The sequence below is a fragment of the Salarias fasciatus genome (assembly GCF_902148845.1).
Source record: "Salarias fasciatus chromosome 23 unlocalized genomic scaffold, fSalaFa1.1 super_scaffold_20, whole genome shotgun sequence".
Taxonomy (NCBI): Eukaryota; Metazoa; Chordata; class Actinopteri; order Blenniiformes; family Blenniidae; genus Salarias; species Salarias fasciatus.
Genome location: NW_021941230.1, coordinates 8,314,411 through 8,331,572, shown reverse-complemented (window position 1 = coordinate 8,331,572; position 17,162 = coordinate 8,314,411). Strand labels below are relative to the sequence as shown.

Here is a 17,162-nt window from a genome sequence, read left to right as displayed (position 1 = left end):
TGGAACCACCTTTAACATGACCCGATTACTGGTTTCAGGCCTGTTGAGGAGGAGGGAGCCGGAGGCGGAGTTAGTAAGGCAACTCTCTTCTTTAGGTGCAGCCTCTCTATTATTCCGCTCAGGCCTGAAATTTATCTCATGGAGGGCGAGGAGGTGTCTCCCTTGGCAGATGTGACAAGGTTTCTTTAGGGTGCACTGAGCTGCTTGATGATTGCGTGCACAGCGCCAGCATCGCTTGTTGGCCGTGATCCACTCCTTGAGCTGCTCTTGGGTGAGTTTGGCAACCTCACCGCACTGACTCAGGTAATGTTCTTCACTCTGACAGTAGGGACAATAGGCCTTCCTCCCATGTTTCTTCTCCCCAGGTTTTGGTGCAGACACAGCCCCGGAAGGTCCGTTAAGGCTGTGCAGGACTGTCACTGGCGGCTTGGTGCGAAGATCCGGCCTGGGAAACTGTCTCTCCCTGCTGGTTGCTGTACTGACTTGGCTGTCGAAGCTCAGGCACCAGGACTCGTAGCTGAGCCACTCGGAAAGGTCGTGAAGGGTGTGAACTGTTCCAGGCTGCTTGAACTGATGGCGGCGGAAGTCAGCTCTCTGGTCTGCTGGGAGCTTGGTCAGGAGGCGAGCTACATGGGAGCCGCAGTTGAGCTCCACCTCTCCCGCTGGGCCTAGAGTCTTGAGTAGGCCCACTAGAGACTGGACCTGAAGTGAGAACCGCTGAAAGGCTACCGAGTCCCCACGTCGGATTTCGGGAGCCTCCAGGACACCAGCTATCTTTCTTAAGGCAATCTGGTGAGGTTGGCCATACCGGTCGTACAGAGCTCTCATGGTGTCAGTGTAGGGAGTAGGAGAGTGGAGATAGGCGTCGGCGATCAGCTGGGCTTCCTCCAGTCTTAGATGATCTATGAGGATCTGGTATTTGAAGAGCTCCGTGGAGTCTGGGGGTAGAAGATTCTCCAAGGCGATACGGAGTCGAGTGAACTCGCTTGGGTCTGGCCGGGTGAACTTGGGAATCGTTGGTGTGGGCCCTCTATACATTTTTTCAGCCCCAGGGAGCTGTACAGGGAAGCTAGGTGTGGCTCTGGTGGCTATTGGAGGGGGAAAGGCCTGCTGCTGTCCTGGAGGTCTGAAGCCGGAGGAGATGGGAGCAGGGTTGTACGGTGGTTGAGGAGGCTGCACTGGAGGATACTGCATGATCCCACTGGTGGGTGCAGGAGGCACCAACTGTGGTGGTGGTGAAGCAAACACAGTGGGTGTTTGAGCCGAGTATCCATAGGCGTGAGGTGGGGGGTTCTGCTGGAAGACTTCTTGGCCCAGGTTGAGACCACCCATACTTGCTGGCAGGTCATCTTCAGGTTCAGGCCAGGGTGGGGGAGGAAGCCAGTCCTCCTCATCCTCCTTCTCCGGCGGTGGTGGAATGGGGTTCAGCTGGGACGTGGCGGCACTGGCCCCCCGAGGTCTGGAACTGCTGCGCCTGGGGGTCGAACAGGCTGACCGGTCCATGTCGTCCCTGAGTTCTCGGACCACATTGAGTAACTCCCTCATTTCAGCTCGGGCTTCCTGCAGCTCCTCCAATGTGGCCCGGACTGCCTGCTGGGACTGGAGCAGCTTGGCGGTCTCCTCCTGGAGGACTCGAGGATCGGGATAGGGGGGGCCTCCATAAGAGCTCCATGGATCGGCAGGGGGGGCGTCAGGTACGGGCTCTTTCACTGCGCTTCTCCTTCGCAGGTGGTCCTGGGCTAGCTGATAAGTCTCCAGATGAGCAGCATCCCTGGGGGATCCACCGGAAGGAGGACGGAGGGCATAACGGGGACTCAGAGGGGTTGGCCCGTAAGGGGAGAGAGCCGCATGCTGTTTTGGAGGAGGTTCAGAGAGAGGCGGCCCCCGCTGTCGTCCCCTGGGAGGACGACGACCCATGTAGTCCACCTCGAAGTCCTGGAACCTGGCCGGCCGTTGTCTCTGCCGCTTGGGTCGCACATCCGGGAAGAGCTCCTCATCTGAATCCATCCGGAATGCTGAATCCGGCTCGAAGGACCAATGTAAATGAGGAAAGGCGTGAGGCGCAGTTCTTTGGGTTGATCCAGCATTCAAGATGAGTGTCGGTCAGAACACAGGAGGAGGCAGAGGTTTGGCTCTTCAGATGTGTTTATTCTTTGATACCCGGGATCACAAATCAGTTCTGGAATAAATCATAATAATAAACAAATCAGCTTCAGTCTTTGTATTTCCACTTAACAGGAACATAAATACTTCACTTAATGACAAATAATACAAATGTATAGGTGAATAAACGCCACCCGCCCGGATATGCGGGTGTATGAAACGAGCGCTCCTATAACGTCATGAAAGACCGAGCATATCACTTAACCCCGCCCGCCTGGAATGCGCAGGTGTAGGAACAAGCGCTCCCACCAGTGCAAACGCCGACAATCGGCTTATCAATTAAGGAAATAAACACGGCGTAAACTACCGGACGGCACACAGGCACGAATTGGTAGCGGCAGGAACAAACATCTGTCTGTAATAAGAAAGGACGGCACAGCACGGGGAACACACGGATCACAGCTGACAGGGACCAACGCAGGCTGCGGATGAACGGTACTCACTTTGGTCAATTACTGTGGATCCGAGGCATCAACCACATCACGCACGTCTGTACGGTGAGGCAGGAAAGGTGGAGGAAAGGCCAGGCTCACAAGAACAGGTAATTTAGGCAAATCTGAAGGAGCAGGGTCTGCTAGCCTCCATGCTCTGCTGAGCATTCAAACGCCACAGCTGATGACACGACGTCATCTCCGGCTGCCAGGAACCAACCCGGACACTCCCTATACCCAGCCTTTTATACAATGGAAAAACGTTCTTTCACTTCTGCTCAAGCTTTTCATGATTGTGTAAAACTGTTTTCTTCTAGAATTTCATGACAAAATATGAAATAAAACACGTTATTTCCCAGCACTTGAAGAAAGTTTCAAACTTTTTTAGTGTGATTTTTTAAAAAAAAAATTATTTTTCTTACCTACATTGCTGCTGCCATACCCACTGCAGCCACTAGGGGGCAACAATGTAATTGCAGTGGCTGAATTTTGATCCATATTTAGAAACCTGATAACAGAACATCCAATGGAGCTCTGATACTGGAATTTAAATGATGAGTGTTTCTGTCACAAAACGTTTATTATCATTTATTAAGTCTCAAAAGCGATGAAACGGTGTGGAAAGTGGTTTTGCAGGTGGAGTGTGGCCGAAGCCGCCACGGCGACCCGGCCGTCCTCTTGGTCTGCGGCAGGCCAGAGTGAGCTCCGTCCTTAAGCCTCTTACAGTAATGCACCTGCTGCTGAGCCGACACATCAGCCGGGCGCCAGTCCTGCGCCGCTCCGTCTCCCGCGCCACGTTTGGGTGGTGACTCCCGGCCGTCCGGATCGGTCGGCGCTCGGGTCCCCGAGGCTCCGTCCAGACATGCTGAGCGACGACACGGTGGCCGTGTGGGAGGTGGCGCTGAGCGACGGCGTCTTCAGGATCGAGTTCGCTCACGGGACCACCACCGGGAAACGCATCGTTTGCATCAACGGGAAGGTGAGCCGCCGCTCCGCTCCTCCATCCGTTCAGACCGGTACTACTTCCTCTCCTCTGCTGGTTTTTCCAGGAAGTCATCAGAAAAGACTGGATGTTCAAGCTGGTGGGGAAGGAGACCTTCACGGTGGGGAGCTCCGAGACCAAGGCCACCATCTACATCGAGGCCGTCAGCGGCTTCGCCTACGAGTACTCCCTGGAGGTGGACGGCAAGAGCCTGCAGAAGTTCACCGACAGCCGCGCCAAGATCACCAAGACGTGGCTGCTGAAGGCGGACGGCGAGGACTACCGGGTGGTGCTGGGTGAGGAGGTGGAGGGCTCTAAGCAGCTCAGGGGATTTATTTAAAGAAACACTCTGAACCTGAGCCGACATCTCCGGGAGGAAGCATGGAGGCGGCGCTCCGTCAGCAAAACACTGACGCGTTTCCCTCTTTCCCCTACAGAGAAGGACACCATGGACGTTTGGTGCAACGGAGAGAAGATGAACACTACGGTGAGGAGACAGCCGGCAAAAATGTTTCAAAAAGTTCAAAATGCATGAATATATTAGTTCACAGCTGAAACTTCTAGAACAGAGTCATCTTCTGATGTTTGGGGATGGAAACGTGGGAGCATGATGTTGACCTGACGCGGGCTCCTGGGGTGTGCTCGTGCTCCGCAGTGGGAGTTCGTGGACGACGGCACGGAGGCCGTCTTCCCCGTGGGGGAGCACGAGTGCTGCATCAAGGCCACGAGCAGCGGCGGGAGGAGGAAGAGCGGCGGCATCGTGCACTGCTTGCTGCTGGACGGACAGAAAGTGGCAGCCTCCGCACAATAGAGGAGACACACACACACACACATATGTACACACACACAGACACACACACACACTGTAAATAAATAAAGAATTACAAAAACTCCTGCAGCGATGATTCTGTGTTTTTTTTCTCTCGTGATGAACTGGAAGCAGCTGAAAAAAACGTGATATAAAAACACATTTTTTTCCCCCACTTTTAATGCCACATGAGGTCGCCGGGCTTTTTTTTTTGTTGTTTTTGCGTCGCCTTCACGCAGCAACGACCTTCTTGAATGCGCGCGCGTAAAGTGCGCGTGGTTTCCCAGAGGATGACGCCAGAGCGGAAGTGTGGATCTGAAAAATAAAACGCAGACTTTATTCACGAGCCGATTGTTTCTGTGAAAGGAACAAAAAAAAAATCCAGATTTCTTTTACTTCTGTCTTATCTGAATGAAAAACACACTGAAACATATCAACAAACTTCAAGAAAAATAAATAATAATCATAAAATTGCAATTACTGAGTAACAAACACAATTTTAATGATTTACCATAAATAAAGGATAACAAAAAATTCTTAAAAGTCTGTAATGATGCTACTTGACTTAATCCCTTTTGGCAAATTTTTTTTTCTACCTTTACCCATACTATTTTTAGGATGTGGTGCAACATAAAGGGGCATGGGGTCAAGGGTCATGCTCAGGGACACAGTAGTGAACTGTCCAACTGTGATTTTCTCAGTTTTTTCCCCTCCTGCTTATGTTTTATTTGATGTGCCATAGTTTATGGCATTTCCCCATGTTTAATGAAAATTATAACGACAAATGTCTGAAATGTCGGATTTATGTTGTTTTCTAAATGTCAAATGTTGTGTTTGTTAGAATTTATCTTTTTCTTTCTTTTGGATTCTAACATTTAAAAAAGTCTTTGGATTGACTCTATTCATTGTGACTATTTTTTAATAATAATAACAATAATGATAATAATAATAATAATTTTTATTATAATTCCCATTACTATTATTGTTGTTATTGTTAGCCTGAAAAGCCTGACCGGATAGTGTGCGCTCGCTTTCCCCGCCTTGACGTGCCGGGACCAAACACATTGACGGGTAGCGACGTTCCCGGCTGGGATACAGTGGCTCCAGCCTGCTCGGGATGGACCTCGCCGCACGGACTGAAGGGGGAACGGCTGCGTGTTTCTGCGCCTACCTGTAACCAAACAAACCGCCTGCTCCCCGCAAGCAGCGGCGCCGCTTTCTGCCGCTCCGCGGGTCGCGGCCGCGGTGGGGGGGTTTCGATCCGGACTGAGGACGTTTGATTTGGCGCAGCTGGTCCCGGAGCGGAGACAAAACACCGCACGGAGGGACCGACGGGGGAAGAACCGACCTCCCCGACCGTCCGCCCGGCCGCCTGTGTTTATTATCCTTTCATGGCCGCTTCGTGCTCCTGTCCGGGACTCTAGCCCCGCGCTCAGCCGTTATGTAAAGCCGACTTTCTCGCCTGGAAAACGGTGAGTTTTTCCCTCTTCCCCGGCCCCCCTCCTCCCCCTCCTCCCGCTCCTCCGGGCTGGAAGCTACAGCTAGTTAGCTTAGCCACCTAGCAACAAGGCCGTTCCCCTGCCCTCCTCGTCGGGTCAGTTTATTCCAACAAAGTGGCCCTTAAAGCTGCTTTTAACCCGGATCCAGGCGCTTATTTGAAATAAAAAAATCTGCCTCTGGGTGGTGAGAGGGGAGCGGAACCGCCGCTCAGCCCCGCCGCACATCTGTCACCGCACCGGGGCTGGTCGCCGGGACACCCCGGTGAACAGCTGCCTCCGCCGGACAGCGGCGGCGGCGGCTCGGACTGCTGACTGGAGCCTCTTGCGCGGAGGAGAAACTGGCTTTGTTTGGCTTTAAAGACTGCAGCCGCGGAGGGGGTTGAATCAAGCAGGAGGTGATGGATATAAACTGTTAGGAGAGGCTTGGAGTGAGGTTCGTGGAGGTCACCTTCCTCCTCCTCCTCCTCCTCCTCCTCCTCCTCATCATCATCATCCTCTTAATCTAAAAACCTCCATCTGATCTACATCAGGTCACTTTAAAACATTAGTAACTAATTAATAACAATGATTATAACAATCCAGGATTGTCAGTCTATCTCGTATTTGAATTTCACACATCTGTCTTTTTTAATTGCATCATTTTTTTCTCACCTCACGTCAAAATATTAAACTTGGCAGCACACGATTTGGAGCTGTTGCATTTAAAATGAACATATTATCTTTGATTGTATGCTGATGACGATCCGTGTGACCAGCACTGATTGAGAGAGGTGTTGGAGCATGCATGTTTGTCATCTGATCGAAAAATTGATGATGGATTTTTTTGTAATCAACTATGAAAAAGCATTGCTCAAAGAAAAATAGTGCAATGAAAAGTGAACCTGCTGATCGTCACAGCTGTTTCTCCTGTTGCAGGAGAGAATCAGTCAGTCGATCTACTTGTTTTCACTCTAACAAACCCTTTATTGACTCATCCTTTATTCCCACTTCACTCTGATTCACAGCTGTGTCATTTTTATCCAGGAACCTTTCATGTTACGATCGAGGTACAGCGCTTTATCCCTTGTGGTTGTTGTTTATCTGCTTCTGATTCCTCCCTCGCGTCGTCCAGGAGCTGTAGGCATGAACTACCAGCAGCACCTCGCCAACTCGGCCGCCATCCGGTCCGAGATCCAGAGGTTCGAGTCGGTCCACCCCAACATCTACTCCATCTACGAGCTGCTGGAGCGGGTGGAGGAGCCGCTGCTGCAGAACCAGATCCGGGAGCACGTCATCGCCATCGAAGGTAAGCACATGGCAGAGGAAGACGTGATGGTGTGTGTGAGAGAGAGAGAGAGAGAGAGAGAGAGCTCAGAAAAGGTGTGGAGGGAATGTTTACATCCCAAAGCAAGGCCTTAAATGGTCTGTGAAATGTTGCACATTCCTGCTTAAGTGTTGTGGTTTGTCTGCTGAGAAAGGCCACTTTCATTTCCCTCGGGTTTCCTATAATGAAGCTTTTTGTCTGCGCAGTTCAAGGCTGCAAAACTGTCCGAGAAAACCCTTCAAAACAAGCCAGACTCGGCGTAAATACCTCAGTTGTTGCAGGGACTGCGCAGTCATGACATTCCCGGGGGAGGCTCTGGGGTCCTCCTGGCCTGGAAGATGTTTGCATGTGCACAAGTTTTGGCTGGAGCGTTGCTCCGAAAGGCGCGTCGGCGTCCAGTTCGCAGCTGCTGTCGCGTGGTTTGGAAAGCCGACCAAATCTAAAGTCCTGTGAAAGTGTGTAGGGGCCGCATTTTGACGATCCGGGAAGTCGTTGGCTGGATCTTCCGGTTTCGGTGTCGGTGGTGCAGAAATGAAGGAGAACGTTTTTGTTTTCTAGAGTTCAGTCGCCTGGCAACAACATCCTCCTTACATGTTTGTTACATCGGTGTCACTAGTGGAGGAAATGAGCTGCTTCTTTCTTTAATGATCAGCGATTTCACTGCTTTTTGAAAGTTTTAAGGTTTTTTAACGGTTTGGGTTGTTTTGGATGTTTGTGGCAGTTTTGGGATGCTTTTGCTTCACACATTTTATTGTGGATTTTAGACATTTTTAAAGCTTGTTCAGTAATTTTTGCCATTTCAGCCTTTTATTTATTTGTTTGCTTGTCCTTTTTCACTGAAGAGCTACAGATCATCTTAAAAATGAGTCTGAAGTGTCAGCGAATGCTTCGTGCACAGAGTTCGGAGTATCCGAGCGCAGAGCGAAGCTTTCTGGCGGTTTTCGAACGTTTTTCTCGACATCAGAACCAGTGGAGGAGCAGCAGCGAACGAGACGCTGGCGGACCAAATCCTGCCTGCGGTGATTTGACTTTAATCCCGAGATGGGATGCTTTTATTTCCCGACGGGCCGCTTGAGGAACTGGGACTGCCGCGAACTGAACACAATTCTGCTATTTCTCCGTTCCAAAAACGCGGCTCGTGCATCGGGCACGGCTTCCACTCTGCTGGATTGTTTGGGATCGTTCGGACGGTTTTCTGCAGTGAGCGGTGACTCGCCGCTTCATCGCCTCATTTCCATTTTCTCTGAGTCGACTCGCTCGCGGTGACTCACACAGCCGGCGTCGATGCTGGAAATAACCCAACACAGCAGCAGCGGCGGCGGCGGCGGTGCCATCATCCCGTGTCTCGGCCCCCATCAGCGCACATCTGGATGTGTCGCTCACGCTCATGTCAGGTTACACAACCCCCCCTCACCGCCGCCGCCTTTGTGTACAAGCAGCCGATCTCTCAGCGGGTGAGACTCGGCCTACATTCACGCTGACACACACACACACACTCCTCGCCGTGTTTTCCCGCTCATTTGCATACGGTGTGTGTGAGGATGGATGGCCGTCCCGCCGGCCAGGTGACACTGACCCACTTTCTGTGTTTGCACCTCCTCCTCCTCCTGCTGTGAACATCAGTCTCTCCACTTTCCCACAGCGGGAAACTCGCGCTTTACAGACTGGGAGGCAGTAAAAGATTAAAAACAACACGGGTCCGAAAACACCCAAACAAACCTGCTTTTTTTTTTTAAAATTATTTGACATAAAACACTTAATTTACTGAACTGTAATGTGTTCAGCAGAGCAGGGAGTTGTTATTAATCGCATCCCGCCAGCCTGCCTCCGTCTAATCACCAAGTCATCGTGGTCCCGCACGAGCTGAGTCTTTTCACAGCACCGGCTCATCTGCTGAGACCTTGTTATTCACTTTGTTCTGAATCCGCTTTCCAAATTGCCAAAATGTTGGAATTTTCTTCAACATTTATCCTTTAATTTGCTTTATTTTCATATTTGCGTGACTATCCAAGTGGCCATTTGTCTGGAAACCTGGAAGAAACCAGATATTTATTTTGAAATACTGCTGCTTTTAAAGTCATCACACTAACACAGAATATCGTTCCAGAGCTGCTTCTTTCTATTTTAATGATATTTGACAGTAAACACTGCTCCTCAACGCTTATCTGAAAAGATCAGGACTTGCTAAGTGAGATTTTTCTCCCTCAGAATTTAAATAAATGAGAAAAATCAACAGTTGATCCGTTATCGGCTCCCCCCGCCTTGGTTTTATCTCCCGCTGCTGCTGCTCTGTCATTTTTGTGGCGCTCCGGCCTGCAGTCAGCGAACGCACCGTGTGACCCAGTTAGCTCGAGCTTTACTCGCTCACTCACTGTGTGTGTGTGTGTGTGTGTGTGTGTGTGTGTGTTTGTTCAGTGTGTATCGGCTGTCAGCCGTCAGAGTTTGTGCTCGCTCGGGCCGCGTCTCGGGTTTCAGCCGCGGCGCTCCCGCTCTGGTTCACGGCTCCCAGCCCCCCACCTGTAGACACATGTGCAGCAGGCGAGCCCGCCTCCCGTCGGAGGTGTCGTTTGCTTGTTTACTTGTTTGCGAGCGCTCAAACGGAAGCCAGTTGCGTAACGCCGCGGCTGATGGACGTCCACCACTCGCATTAATAAGGAGGCAGAGGGGTGCTTTTAAAACGTTACGTAACGGCGCAGTGCGGCCCGCACGCCGCTCCTGCCTTTGAGAAATCACCCCCCCCCCCCCCCCGAGTTCCATGCACCTTTTGTCCCCGCCCCCTCCCGTGCTGACTCGGCCGCATCAGGGCCAACCGCAGACGTCATGTTCCCTCTGCAGAGCGCCGCCGCCGCTGCCGCCGCTTCCCCCCTCGGGCGCGTTTCCACTGACGGACGAGGCGAAGCGCTGAGTCACGCCGCCCGGTGTAAACACAGCCATCACTGTCACGGATCCCGGCGCGGAGCGAAGAGGGACGAGGGATTAATGCGGCAGCTGCGTGTTCAACCTGATCTGAGGTCACCCTCCTCCTCCTCCTCCTCCTCCTCCCCACTGCTTCATCCTCTCATCCCAGCCACCGCTAGCAGCTGGTCGCCGCTTTCCTCCAGATCCCGCACGCCGTGCCAGAGGTTGACAGCTGTCCTCCCAGTCGACGTTCTCGGATTAGCTTGGAATTTTACATGAACGATCTCCTTCAATAATGGAGGAGATTCACCGTGAGCGACGCCTTACTTCAGCAGATTTAAACATTTCAAAGCATTTTTTTGACGCATTTTCCCCCGAATTGTGATGAAGAACTTTATTCTCTGGCTGCATGTTGGAAGAATTCTGCTTTTTGATACACATTCTCCACTTTCATGTGAATTCTGATTGAAATAAACCGTATCCAGGTGAAGCGACGTCCGTTAAACACTCCGGCGAGCGTCTGCAGGCTGTAAGCTTCCCCGCGGGGGGGGGGGGGGGGGGGGGGGGGGGGTCAGAGGGACGTCAGAGGTCGTTCGCCGCTCCTCCAGGTTAACCGGGATCTTTGGGATTAGCTGCAACTTTCGCTGCTTAATTTAATCTAGCTCTGCTGGTTTTATAGGGATCGGTGGGTAAACTCAGATTAGAGACGAAGACGCGGAACAGGATTAAACTCGCGGTCTCGGAACGAAGAGCGGCGGCGTTTGAGCGACGCGCCGCGACTCCAAACTCACTTTTCTGTTTATCTACACAACTCTATACCTTCGCAGCAGCAGATTAAAAATAAATCACTCCCGTGTGAGAAAAAAAAACCATAGGAGTTGATGGGGATTTAGGCAGAAACTACTGTTCCCATGATGCATTTCGCTTTTCAGCCTCCACGTATCCGCGCGTCTCTTTATTTGTGGTCTGCTGCGTCCTCGCTGGGTGTAATTGCTCTCAGCTGAGGAAGGGTCACCTGGTTGCTAAAATACCCCCCCCCCCCCCCCCTACGGGTGTCACGCTGTCCTCGTTGCGGCGGGCGACGCCTCCCATCATCCCGCTTTCCTCCACCTTCCCCAAAAACCTCCTCCAGATTAGCGTCTGGGTGTTTTGGCGCGACTTCCTGCTCTGTCTAATCTGCCTCAAGACGCCCCGCTGAGACGCCTCCGTTTTGCTCTTTATTAATCCTCCTGTTAGGGAGAATTAAGCCCCCCCCCCCCCCTTCAGTTACTCACCACCACCATGTCATGTTTTTCTGGACCAGACTGACACACCGTGTGACCAGATTCACAGGACGTCCAGAAACACCTGGATTCGGCTGCAAAAGGCCAGCTGCTTCCTGCTCATGCTGGTCAATATTGTGTTTTCAGATGCGACGATCGCCGTCGTTTCTTTAATCACAGCTGCTGTTTTTTAAAAGTGGAAACGAGCCCCCCGCCCCCCCCCCCAAAAAAAAGCACCGGCTCCTAAAAGCGAGTAGAGTAGCGTGGATTCCGTCAGCGGAAACACGGCGTTTAGGTTTGGCGTTTGCTGACGGCAACATTTCAACTGTTGAGACTCTTCAATGCAAATTCCACTCATTTTATCGAAGAAATTTTTCATTTTTTTTAGCCAAATGTGCCAGAAAGTGTCACTCAGTCCTGTTTTCTAATGAGAAAATGTTCATTTAGACGAAGCGAGGCCGGAATGGACAGTGTTTTTCCCTCTACTCAGAGCTGGAGGTTTTGCTCGTTTCTGCGAGCGATCGGCTGACGATACGACGGTGCCACTGGAGCGGCTTGTTAACGGGTCGTCGTATCTGGACGAACGCGGCGCCCCGAGCCCTCTCGCTGCTAAATTTGGCCCGGCGTCCGCGCTCTGATTGGCCGCGCCGCGTCTCCCGCTCACCTCCGGGTTTCGCTCTCGCGTCAAGCCGATCCCGTCCGGGGGTCAGGGTTCGCGGTGATTCAAGCGCTGAGTCACCGCGAGCGGCCGCATGAAAATCAGCGTTGCACTCGAACCCACGCATGGGCGCCGCCGGGACCGGGAAACGACCGACGGACCAATGAACGAGTCGCGGAGACGGATTTCAGTTTGCTTTGTTGTCAAGTGAAACGCCGGGAGGTTAATCCGGCCCCGACCGCTTGTTTAATCGTATTTTGATGCTCTCAGATTTAACCGCCGGTTTGATGCACATGCATGTAATCCGCCATGAGACCGGGGAGCGCGTCGGCGGCGGCGGCGGCGGACGACGACCCCGGCGCGATGCAGCTGCGCCGTCCAGCTGCAGCCGGCCGGCCTCCTCGCGGCCGGGGGAAGCTGCAGACACCGACCCGAACCAAAACAATCGCTCACACAAGATAAAAATAGTCCGCTGGCTTCCTGCCCGCCTCCCCAACAATGCCGCGAGAGAGGGACGGCGGCGGCGGTGCAGAGGGAGACAATAAAGCTCATTAAAGGTGGAGGAGATTGGGTTACAGAGGATCGGAGCAGGCAGATGTGGGCGAGGCCTGACGTCGCATCCTCCCTCCATCGATCGCTTCTGGGAAGACGCCGGGCGTCTCAAGAGGACGGAGGATGGCCGAGGAGCGGCGCCGGGCGAGCGGCAGATGCTCCCCCCCCCCCCCCCCCAGGCCTCGCCTCGCTCGCCGATGAATGATTTAGTGCCTCATTAATTAGACCCCCCCCCCCCCAGAAGTAGCCTGATTAGAGCCTGTTTCAGCGAGAGGTGCAGATCAGGCTCCGCCCACGACCTCGGGATCAATACAGCAACAGGTTTTAACTCCGTGTTGATCGTCACCTGAAACCATTATTGATCATTCAGCAGTCTGATCGCATGGCGGATAAATTCCCTCGCAAAAAGAAGCTTTATTTCAGCTCTTCGTCTTCAATCTTCCACCTTTTTTTTTTTTTTTTTTTTTTTTTTTTTTGTAATTTCAGCTGAAAACTGATTCACTGAATCGTTTATTGATTTGTTTGAGCTGTTGAAGGTCATGAAATGACAACCTTAAGCCATTTTAACAACATTATTAATGCTTTTATTGCAATAATTTCCCAACATGTGCTCAGAAAATGTCAGATTACTTATTAAGTGTCGAATTAGAAGAATAGTAGTTAGTTATTGTAAGTTGATTGAAAATGTTTTGTAAACTAAAGAAAATTTGAAGAAAATGTTGTTTAAATGTGCATTTTTTTGCTGTTTCCATCATTTAATTTGCAAAAAGAAAAAAAACTCAGAATTTTGTTCCCCCCCCCCAAAAAAAATTAATAAATTGCATAAAAACATCTGTAAGAATAATCAAACTAAATGTGTAAGAAATCTGAAAAAAAAAAGTCAATATTGCCCTAAAATGCACAGAAATCATCAATATTTAAAATATTGTCAAAATTATTATAAAGTAAAGATTTATAATTAAAGAAAAAAAATGAAAGAGAAATGACCCTGATATGGAGTGAACTTAAACTTCCGGGTGTTTTTTTTTACTGACCTGAAGCGTTTGGATCGAATCTGATTTTACCTGAGCTCTTCCTCAGCCGCTCGCCCGGCTCTGGATCCCAGCAGCTGCAGAGGAAGACGTGGCTCATCGCCACGTCTCCCCGTGTCAGGACGGCCCGTTCGTCCTTCAGAGCGACTGCACAGGGTCAACGGGCCGCCTGCTGCCCCCCCCTCCCCCTCCCTCCGCCACATCTGTCCTTGGTGGTGGAAATCCATCCTGCGCCGCGGCGTGGCGGTGCGCGAGGTCGCCATCTGGCAGCGGCAGGTCTGTTGACGTCGCGTCTCGGCCGGATCCTGCACCTGAAGGCGATCCTTAAAAGCAGACGGAGTGACGGCGCGGGGGAAATGGCGTGGTGTGCTGATGCACGCGCGCACGCTGCAGTCATTCACGGGACTCCAGATCAGCGTTCGTTGGCGCCGATTTGCGACCCCGGCCCCGTAAAGTTAGAGACGTGCGTTGGGCGATCGAGCGGCGTTACTGTAAGACGGCGGCGCGGCGCCGACTCGATGTTTGACGGCAGAAACGCGGCGAGTCAGAGCTCGGAGCTGCGGGCCGATCCGCTTCACGCTTTGATGATCACACACAAGGTTTCTGGGGCTTTTTTTTTTTTTTTCTTTGCTCGCAGAGAATCAGACATCAGACATCAGTTGAGCGCCGCTGCGCCCGTCTCCGCTCGCTCCTGATGCGTCAGGGCCGCAGACTTCTTGTCGGTCGTTTTCCGCTCGTATTTTATTTTGAAAATACAGGAAGCACTATGCGTTACTGACCACCGACATGTCTCCTCTGTTTTCCATTTTATTTCTTCTTTTTGTGTCATCCTGTTTTCCACACTTTATTTTCCTGTTGCGACAGTTCCTTTCCCCCCCCCCCTTTTTTTGTTTTTGTTTCTGTCATTTCATCCTTCGTTCTTCCTCTCCTCTCTCATCCGGCCTTCTCTCCTCCTCCTCCCGTCCCTCGTACGTCCTTCTCAGTGCACTTTTATTCCTGCTTCCTCTCTCCTTCCTCTTCTTTCCTTTCCTTTGTTTTTTCCTCTCTCCTGCTCGCCCCCTCATGTCCTCCATGCACCCCCCCCCCCCCCCACCTCCTCTTTGCTCGTCTCTTCTCGCTTCCTTCCCTCTCTGCTCTCCTCGGGTCCATTGATGTCTCCCCTCCTCTCTTTTCATCCCACTCGCAGTGATTTGACCGTGACTCACCCTCTCTCTCTCTCTCTCTCTCTCTCTCTCTCTCTCTCTCTCTCTCCCAGCGCTCGCTGTCTGTCAGTCTTTTAGTGGATTTGCTTCAGCTCCCGACTCCCACAGAAATCTGCCTCATCCTCTCTGTATATTTATCTCTGCGGCGGCGCATTGATCCCCGCCCCGTAAATACACTTTTATGTCCCGACACCTCCAGCGGCGGCGGCTCGTCAGCGGCGAGGCTTCCTCAGCGTGAAGCGGCACGCCGCGACGGAAACTTAACGTTCAGACGGAGTTTGCTGGGGGATCAGGTGGAAAATTTGCTTTTTCCCCCCTGTGAAGGTTTTGTTTCCAGCGGTGTTGTGACTGCGGACGGACGAGGACAGCGGAGATATGGAAGCAGGAAGAAGACGAGGAAGAGGAGGAGGAGGAGGAGGAGGAGGAGGAAAGGGGGGAGGATTAAAGCTGAATTGGGGACGATGGGAGAAAACAATGAGTTTGCACCAGGAGAACGGATCTCCAAAGGCAAGAAGAGAGAGGAAAGCTGATCCCCCCCCCCCCCCCCCCTCCCCTCGAGTGCCACGCCTCCATTAACAAAGCATTGTGGGAGAAAAATAAGTCCTCTGTGACATGGAGCGTGAGTGGGAAGCCTGGAATTCCTGCAAAAATACAAGAGGGGGAAACGAGCGCAGAGGGAGGGGGGGAAACACAAACGGCAACACGGCGGCCCGATCAATAATTCACTCAGACTTCTGTCCTCCTCGGTTTTTCTGGACGAGAACTCGTTCCCGGAATTAGTGGGTAATAATAAAAGATGCAGCGTCTGATCCGTCCAACAAACTTGCTGTCCTCCCCCCCCCCGAGCGACCTTTGACCTCTGTGGACATCAGCCTCACAAACGTCCGATTCTTCTCCGCCGAGCCGCGATGGAAACGATGAGCGGTGACGAATCCGGCCCGAAACGACTTCAGACGGACCGAGAACAAGACCCTCTGTCAGCCAATGGCACGCTTTCGAGCGGTCGCCATGGCGACAGAGGAGGTCAGATCCAGAAAAACGGTTTTTATTGAATAAGTGTGTGTGGAAGGAACAAGCGCGAAGCCGTTTTCTAATTTTTAAAGTTTGAATGCCGCTGCAGCGCGGCCGCCGCCGTATCGATCGCCGCCTGCCGGCGTGCCGCGGCGAATCTCCGATCTCAAGGTCGAAGGCAGGGTTTCCAGCGCGCGGCGGCCGGAGGTCACGCTCCGCGGCTGGATTCTGCATCAGCATTCTGTTCCTGTGGGCTCCCACGCTAGTGTTTGAATCCCACGAATCAGCGGCTGCAGGACAAGCCTCGTCCTGCTCGCTGCAGCTGTTCTAAATATTTTTCCTGCAACAAATGTTTTAGTCGGGGAACAAAATTCAGCCGGGGGGACGGCGAGGGAGTCTGAGGAAGCGGGAAAGACGTGGGAGATTCTCACTGGGGAAGCCGGTGAGGTCTGAGCAACGAGCGCTGACACGGTCCCAGAGATAAATCCTTGTTTGCATGCCCGCAAGTGCAGTTTGAAGTCCCCCCCCCCCCCCCCCCCCCCCCCCCAGCGTCACTTTCCTGGAGCAGCGGCGCCCCCTGCCGGCACGCCGCTCACTCAGATCTCAGGCTCCGGCCTGTTTCTGGGTCACGGCTGTCAGTTCGCGTTTGCTTCCCCTTCACTTGCGGCTTTTGTTGAGAGGTTTGCGGCCCCCCCCCCCAAAAAAAAGTGGAAGTGGCTCCACGCCTGGACGTCTCCGAAAAGGACAGCGATGTGGCGGGAGGGGTCCCCCCCCCCCCCCGCCCCGTCAGGCGTCTCTGATGCTCTCCGCCTGCTGGAGGCTGCAGTTTCACCTGCAGAAAGGTTCATCAGAGGAGAAGCAGAAATCAGAAATGAGGCCTCTCTCAGTTCCCTCTCACCTGCCTTGTTTAAGGAAGTTTGGTGGGTGTTGCCATGGCAACAGGCTGTGACTGGCAGCAGCATCACATGTCAGTGTGGACACACGCGCTGGGACTGAATCTCCACAGGCTGCACTGCTCAGGGCCGGACACCAGGGGGCGGCACCAGGCTGCGGCGAGCTCGGAATGGGAGGAATTCTGGGAATCCTGTGTGTGCTCGCCTGTGTGGGAGGGTGTGTGTGTGTGTGTGTGTGGCCACAGAGTGTGGTGGTGCCGACGAAAGCCGGGCAGAGCTTCACGCCACGCCGCTCCAGTGAAACGCCGCTTTTTCCCAGCTGTCGGTCAGAATCGATCCGTTTCCTGCAGAAGGGAGTTGATTATTAGTTTTGTTCACATTTTATTCAGTCTTTCACACTTTTTTTTTTTGTCTTATCCATTAAATTTTGAGATGACATTTTGTCACGTCTTCAAGATTAGAAGGCAAA

The 17,162-nt window shown here is 52.4% G+C and overlaps 1 protein-coding gene across 1 annotated transcript; it reads left to right on the top strand.

Annotated features, from left to right (window-relative positions):
* The first annotated feature begins 3,433 nt into the window (after positions 1 to 3,433).
* On the top strand, positions 3,434 to 4,387 carry LOC115383814 (fas apoptotic inhibitory molecule 1-like). Its single transcript, XM_030086003.1, has 4 exons — positions 3,434 to 3,573; positions 3,644 to 3,872; positions 4,014 to 4,063; positions 4,232 to 4,387. The coding sequence occupies exons 1-4, from the start codon at positions 3,457 to 3,459 to the stop codon at positions 4,385 to 4,387; spliced, it is 552 nt and encodes a 183-aa protein (XP_029941863.1). The 5' UTR covers positions 3,434 to 3,456.
* The last annotated feature ends 12,775 nt before the right edge of the window (positions 4,388 to 17,162 follow it).